This window comes from Pundamilia nyererei, unplaced genomic scaffold (genome assembly GCF_000239375.1).
Source record: "Pundamilia nyererei isolate P.nyererei 1_Seehausen unplaced genomic scaffold, PunNye1.0 scaffold00016, whole genome shotgun sequence".
Lineage (NCBI taxonomy): Eukaryota > Metazoa > Chordata > Actinopteri > Cichliformes > Cichlidae > Pundamilia > Pundamilia nyererei.
The window spans coordinates 799944-817754 of NW_005187417.1; the positions used below are offsets into that span (position 1 = coordinate 799944).

General features: G+C 40.6%; 1 protein-coding gene across 2 annotated transcripts in view; it reads left to right on the top strand.

The window, feature by feature from the left end:
• Window positions 1-17811, top strand: part of shroom3 (shroom family member 3) — a 74878-nt gene that overhangs the window by 41269 nt on the left and 15798 nt on the right. The window contains exons 1-9 of one of the 2 annotated variants that reach the window (XM_005725495.1): window positions 3094-3827; window positions 8393-8518; window positions 12433-12645; window positions 14049-14374; window positions 14471-14699; window positions 15898-15947; window positions 16087-16489; window positions 17053-17286; window positions 17400-17793. In XM_005725495.1, coding sequence (XP_005725552.1) covers window positions 3667-3827; window positions 8393-8518; window positions 12433-12645; window positions 14049-14374; window positions 14471-14699; window positions 15898-15947; window positions 16087-16489; window positions 17053-17286; window positions 17400-17793 — 2136 coding nt within the window. In that variant the 5' untranslated portion in view covers window positions 3094-3666. Of the gene's footprint in view, window positions 1-3093; window positions 3828-8392; window positions 8519-12432; window positions 12646-14048; window positions 14375-14470; window positions 14700-15897; window positions 15948-16086; window positions 16490-17052; window positions 17287-17399; window positions 17794-17811 lie in introns of those variants that run through there. The other variant, XM_005725493.1, reaches the window with a different exon arrangement.

Consider the following 17811-nt stretch of genomic DNA (forward strand, 5'->3'; position numbering starts at 1 on the left):
CAAACACACTAGTAACACAAACCAATTTTGGGCAAGGGAGACAGATAATTATGGGCTGGAACAGTTTCCCACGACAACAGAAAAGCACAAGAGAAAATTAAACATTTATTTGTTCTACACCAAACAGATGCTTTTCTAGTAGTTTTAAGTGAACAGATCTAATATATACTGCAAATTGATTGAACTTTTCAGTCTTTTATAAGACTGGACTTTTAAAAATGTACCTGCCTGTAGTCTATCCTTCAAGCTATGGTTGGCGAACATATTAGTATTTACTTAATCACATAGTATTATAATTATTTCAGAGTGGGGAATGGGGGGATGGTACCAACTAACAGTTTTCCCTCCATTTCTATATTTGAGCTAAGCTAAACTTAGCTAAGTAAATAAATTGTGGAATCAGAGCACTTGCTAAATTATCTGTTTCATTTTTCCTTCCTCAAACACACAGTTTAGTTATAAACGGTCTTATAACCACGGCTTCTTTTTAACCATCACTGTGATAGGGAAGTGGACAAAAGATAAAAAAGCTCAGAGGAAGACTAGGTAAAGAAGTGCAGTAAATGGCCTCTGGGATGGATTAAATCCGGGCCTCTGCTTTAGCTTAATGACATATAGATTGCCTAAACCAGTGTTACTATGGCCTCTTGAATATGCTACATTTGAGTCTTTGGGCCCATAACCTTAGAATTAGCTTGCACATCCCGTTAGCTTGGATCCTCACAGTTTTAAATTGGTTTATTTGTCATAGTAGCTTAGATTTAGCTTCTTTCTTTTTTTCTTTTTAATTACCGTATGGTTAGCTTTTAGGTCTTATTAAAGTTAGCTTAGCTTATCTTAATAGCTTAGAATTAGCTTCTTGGTTCCATTTGGTTAAAATTATAGAGTGCTTGTTAGATAAAAGTTGACATCTTTTTTTTATTAGATTTTTCTCTAAATCTTAAAGTTGCTTTTATATAAGTTAGCTTGATTCAGTTTTTATTTTTATTTAGCTTATAATTTAAACCGTTAGTTTAGCACCTAGATCCTGATGCACACAAGACATTTATATTTAGGTACGCAGCCCCCACAGGTTCTAGTGAGGCAATAGCCATGTAGTGTGTGGTACAGTCAGTTTTGCTATCTTAATAAAACTATATGCTGTATTACTGATCCAAACTATATTTAAAATACGATTTTAAATATGATTTCAAGCTCATGTCCGCTTTATATTCTATCTTTGTATGAATAACTACTCGTGAGGAGCTGAATTCCACTACTTTCTGATTGACTGACCTTTTTATACGTATGGAATGGCTTATTACTGAACATATGAATCTGAAGCACTGGTGAAATATACAGATATCACTGAAGATTTCCATAATACAAGTAGTTTCTCTCATGCACACAGCTCTGCAGCATTAGGACAGAAAGGTGAGTTAATTTTTCTAGAACAGAGCTGCAGGTCAGACCATCCTCGGCACCTGATTCAGACAAAGAGAGAGGATTTCCTCGCCGCCTCATCGTCCCTTTCTCTCTGTGATCTCAGATACATTTAATGACATTCCGATGACACATGACTCCCAGGAAACCCAGCTGTAGGCATCTGCTACTGAAGTGGGAGGAGCTACACTTTCACCTTTTGGTTAAACCTGCAGCAGCTTATACTCATCTTTTAGATATGAAAGCTAAATCAAGAATATACAGAATGACATCAGGGATCCGAAACAAACACGTATTTGCAATAGTGCAGGGAAGGTCACCTTCCTAGGTCATCAATAATCCGTCAAATGTCTATAAAGAAGTCTCACTGGTCTTAAAAGAAATTACTGCTACAACTACTGTTAACACTTGTTATTTAGCATTTAAATCCCAAGGATAAAACAAAATGCCAGGTTTTTGTACGGTAATTATATTATCCTTGAAATATTATCCTCCTGAGAAAATTAACAAACTCAGCATAATTCCCCAGAAGGGAGACAGAAACTGGCAACCTCCATTTTTATCCTCGTGAAGTAACTCACCAAGCTCCATCACCATCAGGAGCAAAGAGTTAGTGGATGTGACAGTGTAACAATGCAAGAAATGCATAAATATAGCATTACAAAAACAAATATGTGCATTTTCTTTTACTGCAGTAACATTATGAATATTTCATTCCTTTTAAGAGATTATGACTGGACCGGAAACGCCAACATATGTCTGCGTACGTCAGAGTTCTTACTGTTTTACCTCACCCAGTTTGGATTGGTGAAGTATTTGTTAATGTTTCAGCTTGCAAGGCTGAAACATTAACAAACCTGTTGTGTGATAACATGCTTAACGGGGGGGGGAAAAAAGCCTTTTACGTTTTTAACTTTCCCTAACCTCCGATTGGTGATCCTTAACCTTTTTCAGTACGTCACCAGTCCTTCTGAAAGTGGTCCCCCGAGCAGTCAACAATAATCGGTTTATTGTTCACATTAGGACCACATGCAGCATCATGAGACATCTTTCTCCCTGCGGCTTCAAAATCCGTTTCTCAGCAATTGACTGTTTTCAATAATTCTCTCTTTTTCTGTTTATGTCTCCTCGCCTTTCTTTATCCTCTTCCTCACTGTTCTGCTCCTCTTCCCTTCCTCTCTCACCTTTGGACTTGTTATTGTTTATTTCTCAGTCCCAGACTTGCTCCTAATTTTATTATCCTTTATTTCCTGCCTTTGACTCTGCCAAAACTCCCTACTTATCTGGCTCACTAGCCCTCTTTCTCCTATCAGTTCGTTTTCATACCTACTGCCTCCACCCTGATGGTCTAACCAAACTTTATCTCTCTCCATCCTCCCTCCCATTTTGCTACTCGTTCCATCTCGCCATTTCTCAGCCTTCCTCTCCCTTTTCCTCCCTCCCTTCTCTCTCTTTCTCTGTCTCTTCTCAGATTCTCAGTGTCTCTCTATTCACACCACATCAACAGCTACTGTCCAGACCGAGCTTTGCCAGGGATGTTTATTTCATGCTTTTATCATACGGCAGCCTAATGACGCATAATTGCTTCATTTGCTTAACGAGCTGGGAATCGGGGGCCGACACAGCCGGACTCGACCTGATCTGCCATCATCAAACTGAAAGTTGAGCGAAGAGGCAGATCTGAGAGTGGGACAGACAGGCAATAGAGACAGTAGACGCAAGACTTTTTGCAGGAGTTTAGATGGAAAACAGGAGCAAAAAACCCTCCAAAACAGGATAGATTTATGTTGCAGCTTTTTTAAACACACAGATTACACTGAAAAAAATTATTTTTGTTAGTTATGAATAGAAGCAAGGTAGAATGGAGGTAAAAGGTGGAAAAAGCTAAAAAGTACTTTAGAAGTTAAAGAAAAGTATGTCAGGAGAGGACAACCAATAGTTGGAGTAATGAATTAAAGTTCAGTAAAGTAGATTTTAGTTGAGAGTAGATTTCTGTACGGAATATGGCATTTTGCCAGTCTTGCAAAGCATGTAGTTGAAGTTGAGTGGAGTTCAGTAGAAATTGGTTTTTAGAAAGACGCTTTTTAGAAGGGAACACATCAAAGAGTTCCAAGGAGCAAAGGATAAACTGTCTGGAAATGGATCTTCTCGGGACTTTCTAAAAGAAAAAGAAGAACCTCGGGAAGTTTTAAGGAGAAAGCAATAGAGAAGAAACTAGAATAACCTGGACTGTAAGTCGAAGCCATGGAGCTGCTGGAGGCATTCTATCGAAGGAAGCTCAGGAAGAAGCAGAAGAAAACGGAGCTGGGCCGGTCAGACGGGGCCCTGTGTCGGTCACCGTCGGAGGCCAGCGTCAACAGCCTGGCGACCGGCCTCATCTCCAAAGTCCTCAGATTCACCTCCAGGTAAAACAGGGACATGAGTAATTTGTGTCCTCAAAGACGAAAGACAGGTTAATGAAAACAGGCCAGAATTTGGTTTGTTTGAGGTTAGGAATGGTTGCGGTTTGCTAAAAGACTTGTGTTAAAAGTTTGTATAGTTTAAACAAAATTCAAGCTTTGCACGTACACAGTACTTGCAAACCACAATCAATAGTCAAAGAGGATGAATGGATATTTTTAAAGATTGTTTTCTGGAATTTTTTGGCTTTATTGGATTGCGTGGCAGTGAAAACAGACAGGAAACTGAGGAGAAAGAACAGGAAGTGCATCTGAGAGATTGTGATAAACTTAGGTTCATATTGCTGTGCTGCTTATTCAAAAATATTGAAGTTGACAACTGTAAAATAAAACCTTAACTAATATTAGAACATCTTAATCCATCTATAAAAATTCTTAAAAACGCAGTGACTTAGAAGACAAGAGAAAAGTCATTAATCTAACTTGTGTTAAGTTGCAGGAAGCCTGAATTGTTAATTGCTGATAAATCTAAGAAAACTGTAGCCACCTTTAGCCACAGCCCAGAGAATCTCAGAAATCAAACAAACAATCAGGGCTACGCATCGATAATTTGGATAAAGGTTGCAGCCAGATTTTCAAATTTTAGACCCTCTGTCGAAATGTTTATGACTTGCAGTAACATTGACGACCTCACCAGTGACCTTTTTAGGGTCTCAGAATCTTCCTTTTGGAGATTTTCCATCTGAATTCCTGCATACAGAAATTGTTGGTGGAACCCACCCGAAAAAGAAAACCTCCCTGTTCAGTAACATAGTAATGGAGTTATTTTATCTGGTCTCTTATTGGAGTTTAATTTAATTAATGATGGTCATCATTTCTGGTTAAAAATGGTCACAAATATGAGGAAAATAGGTAACTGTATCAATGCTTTTATTTTGTGGAGCATTCATGCTTAGTGTCACAGTCACATCCCAAAGGAAGCCCCCACCAACAAGTCAAATCTATCAAGACCAACTAAAGTGAGAACCATAAGTCAAAACCAGCAGGACCTTCTCTAAGCTACGACTAAACTAGAACGTCTTTCCTGAGGTTTTAAACCTAATATTGGGATTTGTTAAATAATGTTTGGTGTGTGAGCTTTGAATCTTCCAATTAACTGCAACTGACTTTGTAAATTGTATGGGACAAGGATGATACTGTCTTACTGTGAACACAGGGCCAAAATGAAGATAAAAATACACTTTGTTATACTTTAGAATCAGAGTGAACAGTAGTCAAAGGAGCTTGCAAAGAAAAGCGTCTGGACTTCTTTAAGTTACTTGAAGACGTTTCACCTCTCATCCGAGAAGCTTCTTCAGTTCTAAGGTCAAATGGTGGGGGGGATACTCCCAAAACCTAGAGAGAGGAGACCCCCCACCATTTGACCTTAGAACTGAAGAAGCTTCTCTGATGAGAGGTGAAACGTCTTCAAGTAACTTAAAGAAGTCCAGACGCTTTTCTTTGCAAGCTCCTTTGACTACGATGACCTGGATGACTGAGAACCTTCACAGAAAGAGTAAACAGTACATTCTCTGCAGAGCTAATAGAAAGGGTGTAAATGTGTATATGTACATCGGTGATGATAAAGTGTTGAGGTATTCCAGTCATGTCCTGTCATTATCCAGGTTCCTGTGGTTCAGAGACATACAGGCTTTCATGTCTCTGTCTCCTACTTAGTCAGATAAAATCATTTCCTGTTTATCTGTGAGCATAAATACAGAGCAGGAGGATATGTCAAATATGAGTATCGGTGGAAATTATTTTAACGTCAGTATCCCTGTAATCATAACTCGTCTGCCAACACGATCAGAGTATGATGATGGTGATGTGATAACGTTTAGCCCTGCAAACAAAAATATGATAATTATCCCTGAAACAATATCTGTGTTTTTTCTAACCAGCTTCAATATTTACCCCGATTTAGTGTGTTTGCATGTGAGATTCAAAAATAAGTTGTGGGAAATCACAACAGTAAAGACACCGGTTTATAATTTTTACATTCTGGCTTGTGATGGAGTCCATTATAGCATTTTTCAACCTTAACTACTTTATGTGCTACTGAGGAGCTAAACTTTGATTTTGACTCTGTGGCTGTTTTAACTGCTCTCATTTCAAACTTAACTATTAATATTGTAACCTCCAGGTAACAGGTATGCAAAGCTTTAAAATAAATGTAGATGGAGAAAAGATTACTTTGCTAACGAAATCTACTAAAATGAAAGATTGTGCCATCATGAAACATCCACATAACTTTAGTTTTCACTTGTTCTTAATTCAGTTTGACTCTGTCTAAAATAGAACAAGTCATCATAGGTACTGCCACTGATCTGAGCCCAGAGCGTTAACCTCTAAACAACCACCCAAGGTATTGTTAAGCTTGCATTTAGCCACATGTTAGAAAGGTGCTGCCTGTCAAATAAAGTCCTGTGTTATTTGATCTAACAGTTCTTCCAAGCTTTTCCTTTCGGTTTGAAATATACTTAAAATATCATAGGAGGACAGAAATTATCCCAAACTTAATCCTAAAAAGGAATGCTAAATTGAATATCTTATCTAGAAGGTATAATAATGTGACTACACATATTAGAGAGCTAGTCACCTACAGGATTGTTAAACATTAAAACACTGTAATGAATGACCACTTGGAAGCTGTGTCTTAAAGCATTTCATTGTGATTATTACTTTTTATGTGTATTATTAAATTTCCTGGTGTTGTCGTCCATTCATTGAAACACTTCAGTAACTTTTTTCCTTCCTTGGAAATGGAAGAAAGAGGCAGAGATAGGCAGAAGGTGAGTCAGATCGGGGGGGGGGGGGTTCCATCTCTGATAATAATCTCTTTTCAATCCCTGCAGTGAGTTGAAGCATCTAATGGCTCTATGAATGAAGATATGTGCAGAGTGAAAGGGGACAGATATGGTTAAATTATAAACTGGGAATGTGGTTTAATGTTGTATGTGGTGCAGCTTTTTGTAAAAATCCTCACTACTACCTAATACACAGCATGTATATGAGAATTACATAAGAACTGTCACTGTGCTACATTAAAATTAAAGTTTTAGAAAAAAAAAATTGCAGTTAGTGTGAGTACACCAGCATCTATTTAGCTCAAAGTACAGATGAATTTGTCAACTTTGTCTGAGGTCAGCCTAACAGTGTCGCATGAAGTGAAACCGCTACAGAAGAACCAAAATTCAGATTCACTCAACAGAACCAAGAAATGTTTAACAGGCCCCCCAAGCAACAAAAAAAAAAGAAAAAGAAATATTCTGGTTTTATCCATCAGTTTATCCATAGCTGATTCAACTTTCTCAGAGGAAATTGGGCAAAAAATGTGCTGTTTTGGATCATTGTTAACCTTCCAGTGATTCATGATCCTCAAGAATATCCAGAAACCAACTGAACTGCTGAAATATTTAGTTGATTGGTTAAATATGATGCCACAAATCAAATTATGATATCATATAAACAAGAGCCCCGAGGGAGTTGCCTGTTTGGCCTATCTGTCATGACTTTTTGGAAGAATTTCTCAATCATATGATGTTTATTTTTTTTCTTTTTTTGAAAAAGAACATTTAATCCTCCATACAGCAAGACGATTGTTGTGCAAGAACGTATGAAAAGAAAGCTTTTTGTTCTGTCCATTTTGCAGACGCTTGAAAAACGTGTGTAACACATGTGTAACAAGCAGCTGAGCAGCTGATTCATTGTTTGATTAGAGTGAAATGTAATGTGATTCCTGTATTGTGTTGCTTTTAAATGCATTACCCACAGGGAGGTTGGGCTCAGGTTATGGTTGGTTAAGATTGGTCTGAGTTAGATTTAGATTAGGGTTGGGCTGGATTTTGATAATGGTGTCTTACCTGAATTCGTACATTAGGCTTGGATTGGACTGGAGTTTGGTTAAGATTTGAGGGGTTTTGGGTAACAGCTGGGTTGGATTTTTGATGATAGTGGTTGACCTGGAACTGGGTTAAATTAGGCTTTGTGCTTAGCTTTATCTTGGACTGGGGGTTAGATTAGGATTGGGTTTATATTGAATTTGAGGGCTTTGCTTGGATTGGATTGGAATTTAGGTCACAATCGGGTCTGAGGTTGAATGTTGAGGTGGGTTGGGTTTTAAGTTAGAATAGTTTTTGGTTTGGTTGATAGCGGCTGAGCTGGAACTTTGGTTAGGTTTTATCTTTAGCTTTATCTTACATTTGGACCCTGGATTAGGATCGGCTTGGATTACAGATGGGTTTGGGTTGGGGTGAGTGTAGATGATAATGGCCAATCTGGATTTGCGGATAAGTCTTGGAGTCTGGCTTGGATTGGGATACCTGGGTTTGGGTTGGAATGGGTTTGGATGATAGTGGCTGATGATGTTAAAGTCTGGTCAGAAATAGAGGTGAGGCTGGCTTACCCTGCACTATCCTTCACAGCTAACTAAACCCTGAAAACACACTCTTAATCACAGCATTTAGAAATGGAGGTCACACTGTCCAGTACTTCACATACTCTAAATCCCTCTCTCTGTTTTCACCCTACAGACGCACTGAGCCGGCATCTCGTCCTCATTCATGGCATTCATCGAAGCTCGATGAAGGCCAGCAGGAGCTGGACCCGGGAGCAATGGACAGCATGAGCAGCACGTGGCACCACAACTACCACGCCAGGTTAGTGTTTCTTATATATATCTAATGATTATCTAAGCCCCTGATGTTCAGTATATTATCATTTTCACCATTTCCTGAGTGAGATTTTGCTCAAGTTTTGATTTTTAATTGAATATTGTCAGTTCATGCTGGGATATGTCATTAAACCAAACATCCTCCTGTTTCAAACAAATGCATCTTCATTACTGGCCTCAGATATCTGGTCATCACTACATATGAAAAAAGTAAATCTCCTTTCTTTTAACATTTCAAACATCCAGACATTAAAGAAGTTAATAACTGGAGAAGTCAGTAGAGTCAAAGATAACTTGACTTGTAGATTCAGTGGATGCTTGTTCTTGGAGGTAGGAAGGCAATAATATTGTGGTAATTAACACATATACACATTTATGCTCATTCCAGTAAATGCGATAACAGCACTTGAGCTGCTGATCATCAGCTTTAGAACTGCGTTTACAACCAGCAGCTGTGGCAAATAACCCTCCTTACAGGCACACCCTGCAGGTAATAGCACTTATCGATCTGCTGTCAAAATAAGAGCCTGAGACCTGCCTGACCTCAAACATTTCCAGCACAGTCTGAGGACATGTTTAGAAGTCTGGATTGTAGGTTTACTCAACACCACTATCTGTAAGTCACTCAGAAGGTCAAAGTTCATGGTTGCAGACACTCACGTGATGTCTTGTGTCTCATCTCAGGCCAATATACATGCATAGTCTAGTCTAAAGACCCCGTGTGATACAGCCACGCTTCCTTCATTTTTGTGTTATTTAAAAGCTAATCTTATTTTACAAAATGTTATTTATAAATTTTGCCTTAGAATGTTGGTGTTTCTTTTTTGTCATGACCAACTTAATGTTTAAGACCCTGTGGTGCATAACAGAACAGACAAGAGACACAGCTGCTTATTGCTGTCTCACAAAGGATGTGAACTTTGACCCCCTGAATCCTGGAGTGTCTAAAAGCCAGTTTGTCTGCACCACTAGCGGCCTCTGAAGTTCCTTTTATATTCATGCTTAGTGATCTACTACACTCTGAAATGTGTAGTAGAAACCTATGCAACATTTGGACTTGAGCTCAGCCGACACTTTCCTAATGAGTTCATGGGCTCAGTCACTCATTTCGGGTCATAGTGAATAAAGCATTGCGTATTTGGTGAATTTTGGTTAACCTGAGGTTTCTAAAGGAGAATTATATGAGGTGTGTTCAGTGATGAATGACTTGCCATTGACAAGCAGATGGAGAAAAAAGACATTTTGAAGCTTGAGGCTTCAAAACAGAACGTTGTCCTTCAGTTCTTGTTTTATTTTGAAAGTTAGAGCCTCACGTGGCTTTCTGTATTTTTACTTCTTCCTTTGTTTGTTTTATTTGGGGTTTTTTTTTCCTATCCTGAGTTCACCTGTTTCTTGTTATCCTTCTTTCACTGCTGTGTATTTAATTATTATGTTTCCCCTCAGTCTTTACCAAGTGGTGGTCTCTACTAACCCTGATTCCCTTCTTTTGCATTTTTGTTGTTTTATATCATTTACTGTATTAGCAACAGCCTGCCTCATCATGCAGGGTGTTTATGAGTAATAAAGTTCCTTCTTTTTCATCCACCTTTCTCCATCTGTCTGCATACTTGGATCCACTTTAGTCCTTTCTGAAGAATGGTGATAGTAGCTGACATGGCTGAACTTGGACATTTTAACATGAGACTCACATTTGGAGCCAGCACTGCCACTTTCACATTGGCTGAATTTTTCATCCCCCAGAGGTTGCCCTTTGGCTGGAGCCTATCACAGTTGACACTGGAGGTCACAGGCACCATGGCCAGTTAACTTTACATGTTTTATGTGAAGTGGACCTGCTGGTCAAAGGAAGTTACATCACTGATTCTTTGAAGCACCAGTGAGAGGGAAAATAAAAGCCTCTGATGTGGCTGTGAGGGAGAACGGAGCATTGGCGTTCCTTAAGCCCACCTCCCCCCTCTTTTAGGTCCCATGGAAACCCCTACTCATCCACCCACACAAACACAAACCCACATACACTCACACACTTGGTTGTCCTGATGTAGCATAATATTTTTTGCATTCCTTAATCCCCTGAGTAGAGGTGGGATTAAAACACAGAGAATGAGACATCCAGCTGACGAAGAGATGGATGCTGAAAGTGAAGTTAGACTCACAGAAGTCCGTGAACACAAGCAGACGCTGTCCTCTTTTTCCACAGTCGTAATCGCATTGTGTTCGGTTGAAGGACTTGGTGGGTCAAACTGTGACGTCAATGCACATTTACATTCCAGTCAGTCATTCAGAGTGAGGTAGCGGTGCATTCGGCTGCGGATCACCAGCTTTACAACTGCTGGTTGTAAAGAACGCACACCTCATCATGTCGGCGTTCTGGCCCTTTTTTTCTCTAAGAGCCTGAGTCACTTTCAAAGAGATGCTACAATGCCAGTCTGAGCAGTGTGTCAGCTCTCCACTCGAGCATAAGACCGAACATTTGTGCTGTGCAACAGGGGCTTCTTCAGGATGCTTTTTTTTATGTGGGGTGGCACGAACAAAGTAAGGGGAGCACGAGAAATCAGAATATTTGATCCTAAATAAATTCAGGGTAGAAAACTGGTGTAGAAAACACAGGCCAGCGTTTTCAGGCTTGTGCAGCTGGGTGCACTCATACAGTGAATGTTTTGCAGTGCCACTTTTGGAAAGTTTGCAAGATCTGCAGAGTAGAGTTTATGTTACTGGAAAGTTTTTTCAAGTATTTTGCCAAGTGGTGAAACAAACCTTTCTGCTTCAAAATATACTTAAAGTAAAAGTGCTCATTACACAGAATCATTAACATAGATCACAGTTATTGATTTATTAATGTTTATGTCACTCTAATGTAGCATTTGGAGTTGATTTAATCACGTATGTACAACTGGGTAACTTTATCTATAATATAAGCAGTAACTAAAGCTCTAGAATGGATGATATGGGGGAGGGGAGAAAAAAAGCTTTCATCTCACCTTCAACAACAATCCAACCATCACAGAAATGTATCGTTACCAAGAGCCATTCAATGAGATTTCCAACGTTATCAACACCATCTTCTCTTTCTATATGTTTCTAAAAAAATAAATGATGATCCACGCCACTGTGAGGGGGGACAGTCTCTTATACTTGAAGAGATTCATGCATTCTGTGAGAAAACATTTGTTCTTGTTGGGATAATTTCCTTTAAACTCACTCTTTATCTCATTAGTAGTAGTTACATGCATCAGTATATTACTACAGCACTATACAGTATATCTCCCCTTACTATATGATTTCTCCCAGAAAGTCCTTTAAGAAAAAGTCTAATTCTGCAGTAGGCAGATGGTGCGAATCATACAACTGTGGCACATCAAGCCACAGCTAACCACCAGCGCAGCTGATCCAGTTAATCCACAGCTGCACTGGTGGTTAGGAAAGACAAAACTGTCAGGAGACCATGTCATGAAAGCGTGAGCCCGAGTGAGTCATCTTTCCACAGTTGTTTAAGGCAAACATGACACCAAGAAAGCTAAAAAGACACTTGGAAATCAAACATCTCTTCAAAGAGAGGCTTGGCTTCACTACAAACAGTGCTGAATCAGAGGCAGCAAGCCCATTTGTTGGACTGTGTGAAAGTGTCTCATAAGGAGATGGAAGCATGTTATTGACCACTGGAGTGGTGACTCTTGTGCATAAAAAAGAAATTGAGATGTAATGCGGTGTCCAGATGTTGAGGCTGGGATGTCTAAAATGCCCTTCATGGTTCAAAGTCATCGTCATTGTCCCACTAAGGGAAATTTTGACAAAATAGCTACAAACTAGCAACATCTCCCCAGCCTCAGCTGTCCTTTGTGATTGGTTCTAATTCGATTTTACTGAAATGAAGCACTAAATGTAAGAGTTGTTGTCTCTCAGTGTCTCGACCAACGATCTCTCCGGCGGATTCGACTCTGGCTACCTGAGGAAGAGTCCGGACCAGTACAGCTCCAGGGGCAGCATGGACAGTCTGGACCATACCCAGTCCTCCCAGCTTCACTCTGGAGCTCAGCACCAGCACTCACTGGCCCACCACAGACTCAGTGGACCCCACCCGGCCTACTCCTCCTGCCACCAGCTGTCCTCAGCCAGGTGCATAAACCAAACACTCCTCAGCAATTGTTAGGTATAAGCTGAAAAGTCAGTCTAACAGCAACTCCAATACTAATTTGTATATAAATCATTTGTCAGTTTTACCTTCAGAATGTAAAACTGACGTTACATTGAAGGCACAAAGAGAGGCATCCAGCCCTTTTTATATATTTTTACTTATTTGAAACATCCAAATGTGAGACTAATGCCAAAGTAAATTACGCTACGTTCACACTGCAGGTCTTAATGCTCAATTCGGATTTTTTGATCAAATCCGATTTTTTTTTGTCTGCTTGTTCACACTACAAATAAAATGTGACAGCAAACACGCTCTAGTGTGAACCCTCAAAGTGGCCCACATACGCAAAAGAAGACGTCACACACGTGCTCTGTTTAGACCCAGACCAAACAGTATTGTTTGACTGATGTCCCTTACTATAAAGACTTGTTTCGGACTTTACGTTTCCCAATTTTGCTTTAAGTTGTAAAGTTATTTTGTTATTTACATATGGCCTAATAATTATCCGTATTGCTGTTTCAGAGAGGAGCGGTGCTTCAAAGGATAGTTGCAGATTTCTGTCAGAATCTGCAGATTATACAGTACAAATAAAATGTTCACGTTTCTCCAACATTGTCTTCCAAACAGTTTCACTAACATCTACACTGGATGCCCAGGAAGTGTTCACGATGTCTTCTCGGGCGCTTCTCCGGCGCTGATAATTGGCGTCTGTCTTGTGTCAGTGACGCAAAAGACGGATTTAATGCGTCCTGACCGTTCAAACAGCAGTCGCTTTCTAAAACATCAGATATGTATCAGATTCAGTACCACATACAAAAGTGACCCAGATCGGATTTGAAAATATCGGATTTGTGCTGTTCACACTGTCATACCATGATCGGATATGGGTCGCATATCGTCAAAAAAGTTGGATTGATGCGCTTTCACCTGCAGTGTGAACGTAGCCTTAGAGGTCTTTTGAAACTGAATAGCTAGGTCTTCAAAATTTACCTGCTTAGTATGTTGCCCAAATAGAACTTAACCCTAAACCTGGACCTGTCCCTGGTTCAGTCACTGATGGCCTGGTGGTTTTAAAGAGGTTGTCTTTGAACCAATTAAACTTAGGTTACATTTAAGCCACTTGGTAAACCAGCCTAGTTCCAGAAAGTAGAAGATAATGCCTTTCAAATCAAGTTACAGGGATTTGGTGTGCAGTTGGGTTAAAAGCTCTGTCTGGGTATATTAAATGGGGAAAAAAAAGTTCCAGAAATATTCCCTAACTCTAAACATGTTACTGACAACCTGATGGATATTACATTAAATCTCTGTATGCTTATCCTTTGAACTAAACCTTAATCAGTGAGATCGGGACTAGTGTCACAGTCTTGAACTACTTGTTTTCCAGGTCGTCCAACAGCATTGAACACTTGCACAGCAAGAGAGACTCTGCCTATTACTCTTTCTCCACTAGCTCCAGCATCCAAGAATACCACGCCTCCACCCCCTCAATCAGCACAGAGCGCTCCAGTTCACTGGACACCGTCCCTCAGAGAGCAGGAGGAAGTGGCGAGACGCACCAGGCTGACATGCGTTACGCCCCGTCAGTTTACGACACCCAGCAGGGCATCTTTCAGGAGCGCGAGCTGAGCTCCAACTCTGCCGTGTTCTTACGTAACAGCGACTCCAGAAGCGGGGGCGGAGCCAGGTCAGGGACAGTTCGAGATCTGGAAGGTAAAGTTTCTGTTACTGGAATGTTTTTCATGTTTTCAGGTATGGTAACTTTGATTCAGTAACGTCATTGTTTGTCCATGGTACTCTTGGTTTCAGGTTCAGTTAGCGGGGTCTGTTACCGTGGCAGCAGCAGCAGCAGCGGTGGTGCACCGGCATCAAACAGACACAGTGTAGGACCAATATGGGCCCCGGCAGCCAACCGCAGCTCCTATGAAAACCTGAAGGGGGCGCCTGCTCCACCAAGGCGCAGTGATAGCTATGCCGTTATCAGGAGCCACGAGAGACCAAACTCCTGGTCCAGTCTGGAGCACGCCAGATCACTACGGTAACCAGGTTCCATGAAGTTAGAGTGAACATTGATTCGCATTCAGTGCTTCACAAATTTATTTGAGCGACACCCAATGTATGGTTTATGACACAGCAACCCTAAATTAACCGTATTGGTCATTTTAATGGTTAATCCAGCAGCATGAGAAGGCTCTTTAATGAAAATGTTGTTTTTAATGTTAGAATACAGTTATTGTTCTTAATAATGCATGTTCAAATGTATTGCTTTAGCAAATAAATAAAAAAAATCACATTTTTTGATTAAAATGTCAAATTACAGTTACTTACTTGCATTCCTGAACAGAAAAAATAGTTTTAGTGGCTTAGTGGTGTGCTTGATTAATTTCTGACTTCTCAGAGAAATCCAGTGTCATCATCTTTTATTTCAGTATAATAATTTACTATATTGCACAATATTTCTATTTAATACAATATTGTATCAAGCCATGTGGCTTACTGGATAGAATAAGTCCATTTCACTTTCACTTTTTTTTTCCTTTGAACTTGGGGCACCAAGTTATTGAGAAGTGTTTTTCTTTGAAGCTTTGCCAAGTAAGAATTTAATTATTTTGATTTTACAATGCTTTACAATAACTTTCAGTTTGCAGTGGGAAAAGATGAACTAAACATGTGTCACAATATGATATGTTATGTTATGACACAACATTATAAAATCCAACTTGCCACACTACAGTACTGTGTTCATACATTGTGATTACAATGTGATATCATATGCTACGTAATGGTAATATGGTGTGCTTTGTTATGATACAACAATGTGTAATGCAATGTGATATAATTTATCTAAATCTAGAATAATCTAAAATAACTGACATGGAGTGATACAATGCAATATGATACCATGCTTTATGATATTCAGTACAACATATTAAAATATACAACTCTACAATTCAACATGCTGTACCCAAGAACCATCTGCTTTTTATATAGCACATCCTGGTACAACACAATAGATTGGTGGTGCACTATAAGCTGCAGTATGAGTCAATATAATGCAGAGTGTTATTATGTTATACTGCATAATACAGACAGTGTGCAGAATGGCGCCATGTGTTTGTAAAGCAGCCATATCCGATGCAGTAGTGTACTTTAGTTGTGAAATATTTTCTACTTGTGTAAATTGGTAAGTCAGTTAAACTATTTTATCTAATCAAAAGTTTTTCAATCTCTCTTAGTTCTCTGCAGAAAGGCTCCTGGCATCACTCCAGTGGTAACGTTGCCTTAGGTAATGACTGCATTTACGTGCTCCGTGAATTAAACATGTAGAAACAGGTTCAAACGAAGACAATGATATATGACATGACTTTTTAGTAGCTTTATACTGTATAGATGAGAAAACTGACTAACTCTGACTGTTGATTCAGCTAAAGGCTCGTATGGTGCTGAGGGTCAGCTCCACACGGTGATGGAGAAGAGTCCAGAGAGCAGCCCCACCACAAGGCCCCGTCAGGGTGGAGGCTTTCCTCAACCCCCGTCCCCTACCGGGCCTTCCTCTGGATCTGCAGGCCCCACGCCACAGGCCAGCCGGTTTATCCTTCCTACCAGCATTTACCCTGTTCCCCAGCCTGAGCCACACTATGCACAGATGCCCAACTCTCCCAGCCCAGGCCCCTGTGGAGTCTACCCAGCCTTGGCCAAGGAGAGCAACCGGCAAACGCAACATGAAGGAGCAACAGAGGGGCAGAGAGATGGAAGGATGTCAGCCACAGAAAATGGATACCAAACTAACACTTCATCCTACCCCCACAGCTCTTACCCAACAGACAGGTGATGGTTTGTTTAGGCTTCTGTGTTTCTTTTTCTTTCTATTTAGCTAACATCTAAAAAATGTTAGCAAAACTGTTCTTGCTTCTCAGAGAAATAACCCCCTCTTTTAATCGTTTTGTTTTTCCCAATACATCCACAACAGTCATGTTTTGCCAAAGTCATAGACATCATGCATTTCTTTCTGGTAGTTTTGAAGCAACATTAGCATTTATTGCATTAAGTCAGAAGTAACCATATTTAGCTCGAGGCGGGGGCCTTAATGTTCAGCTTGGTTATCAAACTGCATCCATCATGATCCAGCTCAGTGGATGCAGTAGTGGAGGTGCACTCTACAGCACCCACGCCCCTAACTTTAAACCTTACTGAAATCCAAACAGGTGGCCCTTCTGTACAGGAATGAAGGGGGAAATTAGCTGATCTTTGTACCAGGCTATGAACATCTAATTTGGACCTTTTTGTGAGTCTTTTGGAGCCAGATTTTGGTGCTCAGAAGAACTAGAGTTTTTGGATAGAACCAGCATTAAAATGCTTTTGGTGGTAATTCAGTCTCATGCTTTTGATAGGCATCAACAGGAAGAGTCCAGCTTTGGACCCTACAACCCACGCATCAAAACTACTGGAGGGGGAACAGAGAGCGAGACAGTGGTCCAAAGAGCCCAGAATCATCAGAGCATCCAAGAGCAGAAACAGGATTTCCATATTCCCCAAAATTACTCAGCCCCTGAAGTCAGGCGTGCATCATCACAGGAGAGGAGCAACTCCTACGCAGCTGTCCAGTCCTTGGGAGACCAAAACAGGTACAGTTAGAGTGGGTGGGGTCTTCGAAAGTTCATGATTGTTCAAGAGATCAGAGTCTGATTTCAAATCAATGGCCGCTTCACGTCTGTGATGTCTTTTGATCTCTTTTCAGATCAGTAGACCAGTCCAGCATTCATTCAGAGCCTGTAGCATCTTCCAGGCTCACCCTTGGACAGGTTCCACCTGACCACTCACCTGGTCAGGCCCAGCCTCAGGCTCCACCCTCTTCTGCCTCACACCATTCTCCCCAGCACCTCAGCGACTCATCTGCTCTGCACTACCAGAACTGGGACCACAGAGAGCAGGACAAAGACAAAGAGCACCCACTGACCCGCCTGGAGCTCGCCCTTGCCGAGGTCCAGCGGTGCGGCAGCCCTGAAAGCAATGCCCCCCAAGGGCCCGCTCGCAGCCTCTCTGTTTTGGAGAAAGTCAGTCGCTTCGAACGTCAACAACGCAACGGAAAGCAGCGCAGTCACAGCACCTCACACAACAAGGCCCATCTACGGGTAACTGCAAACAAGATT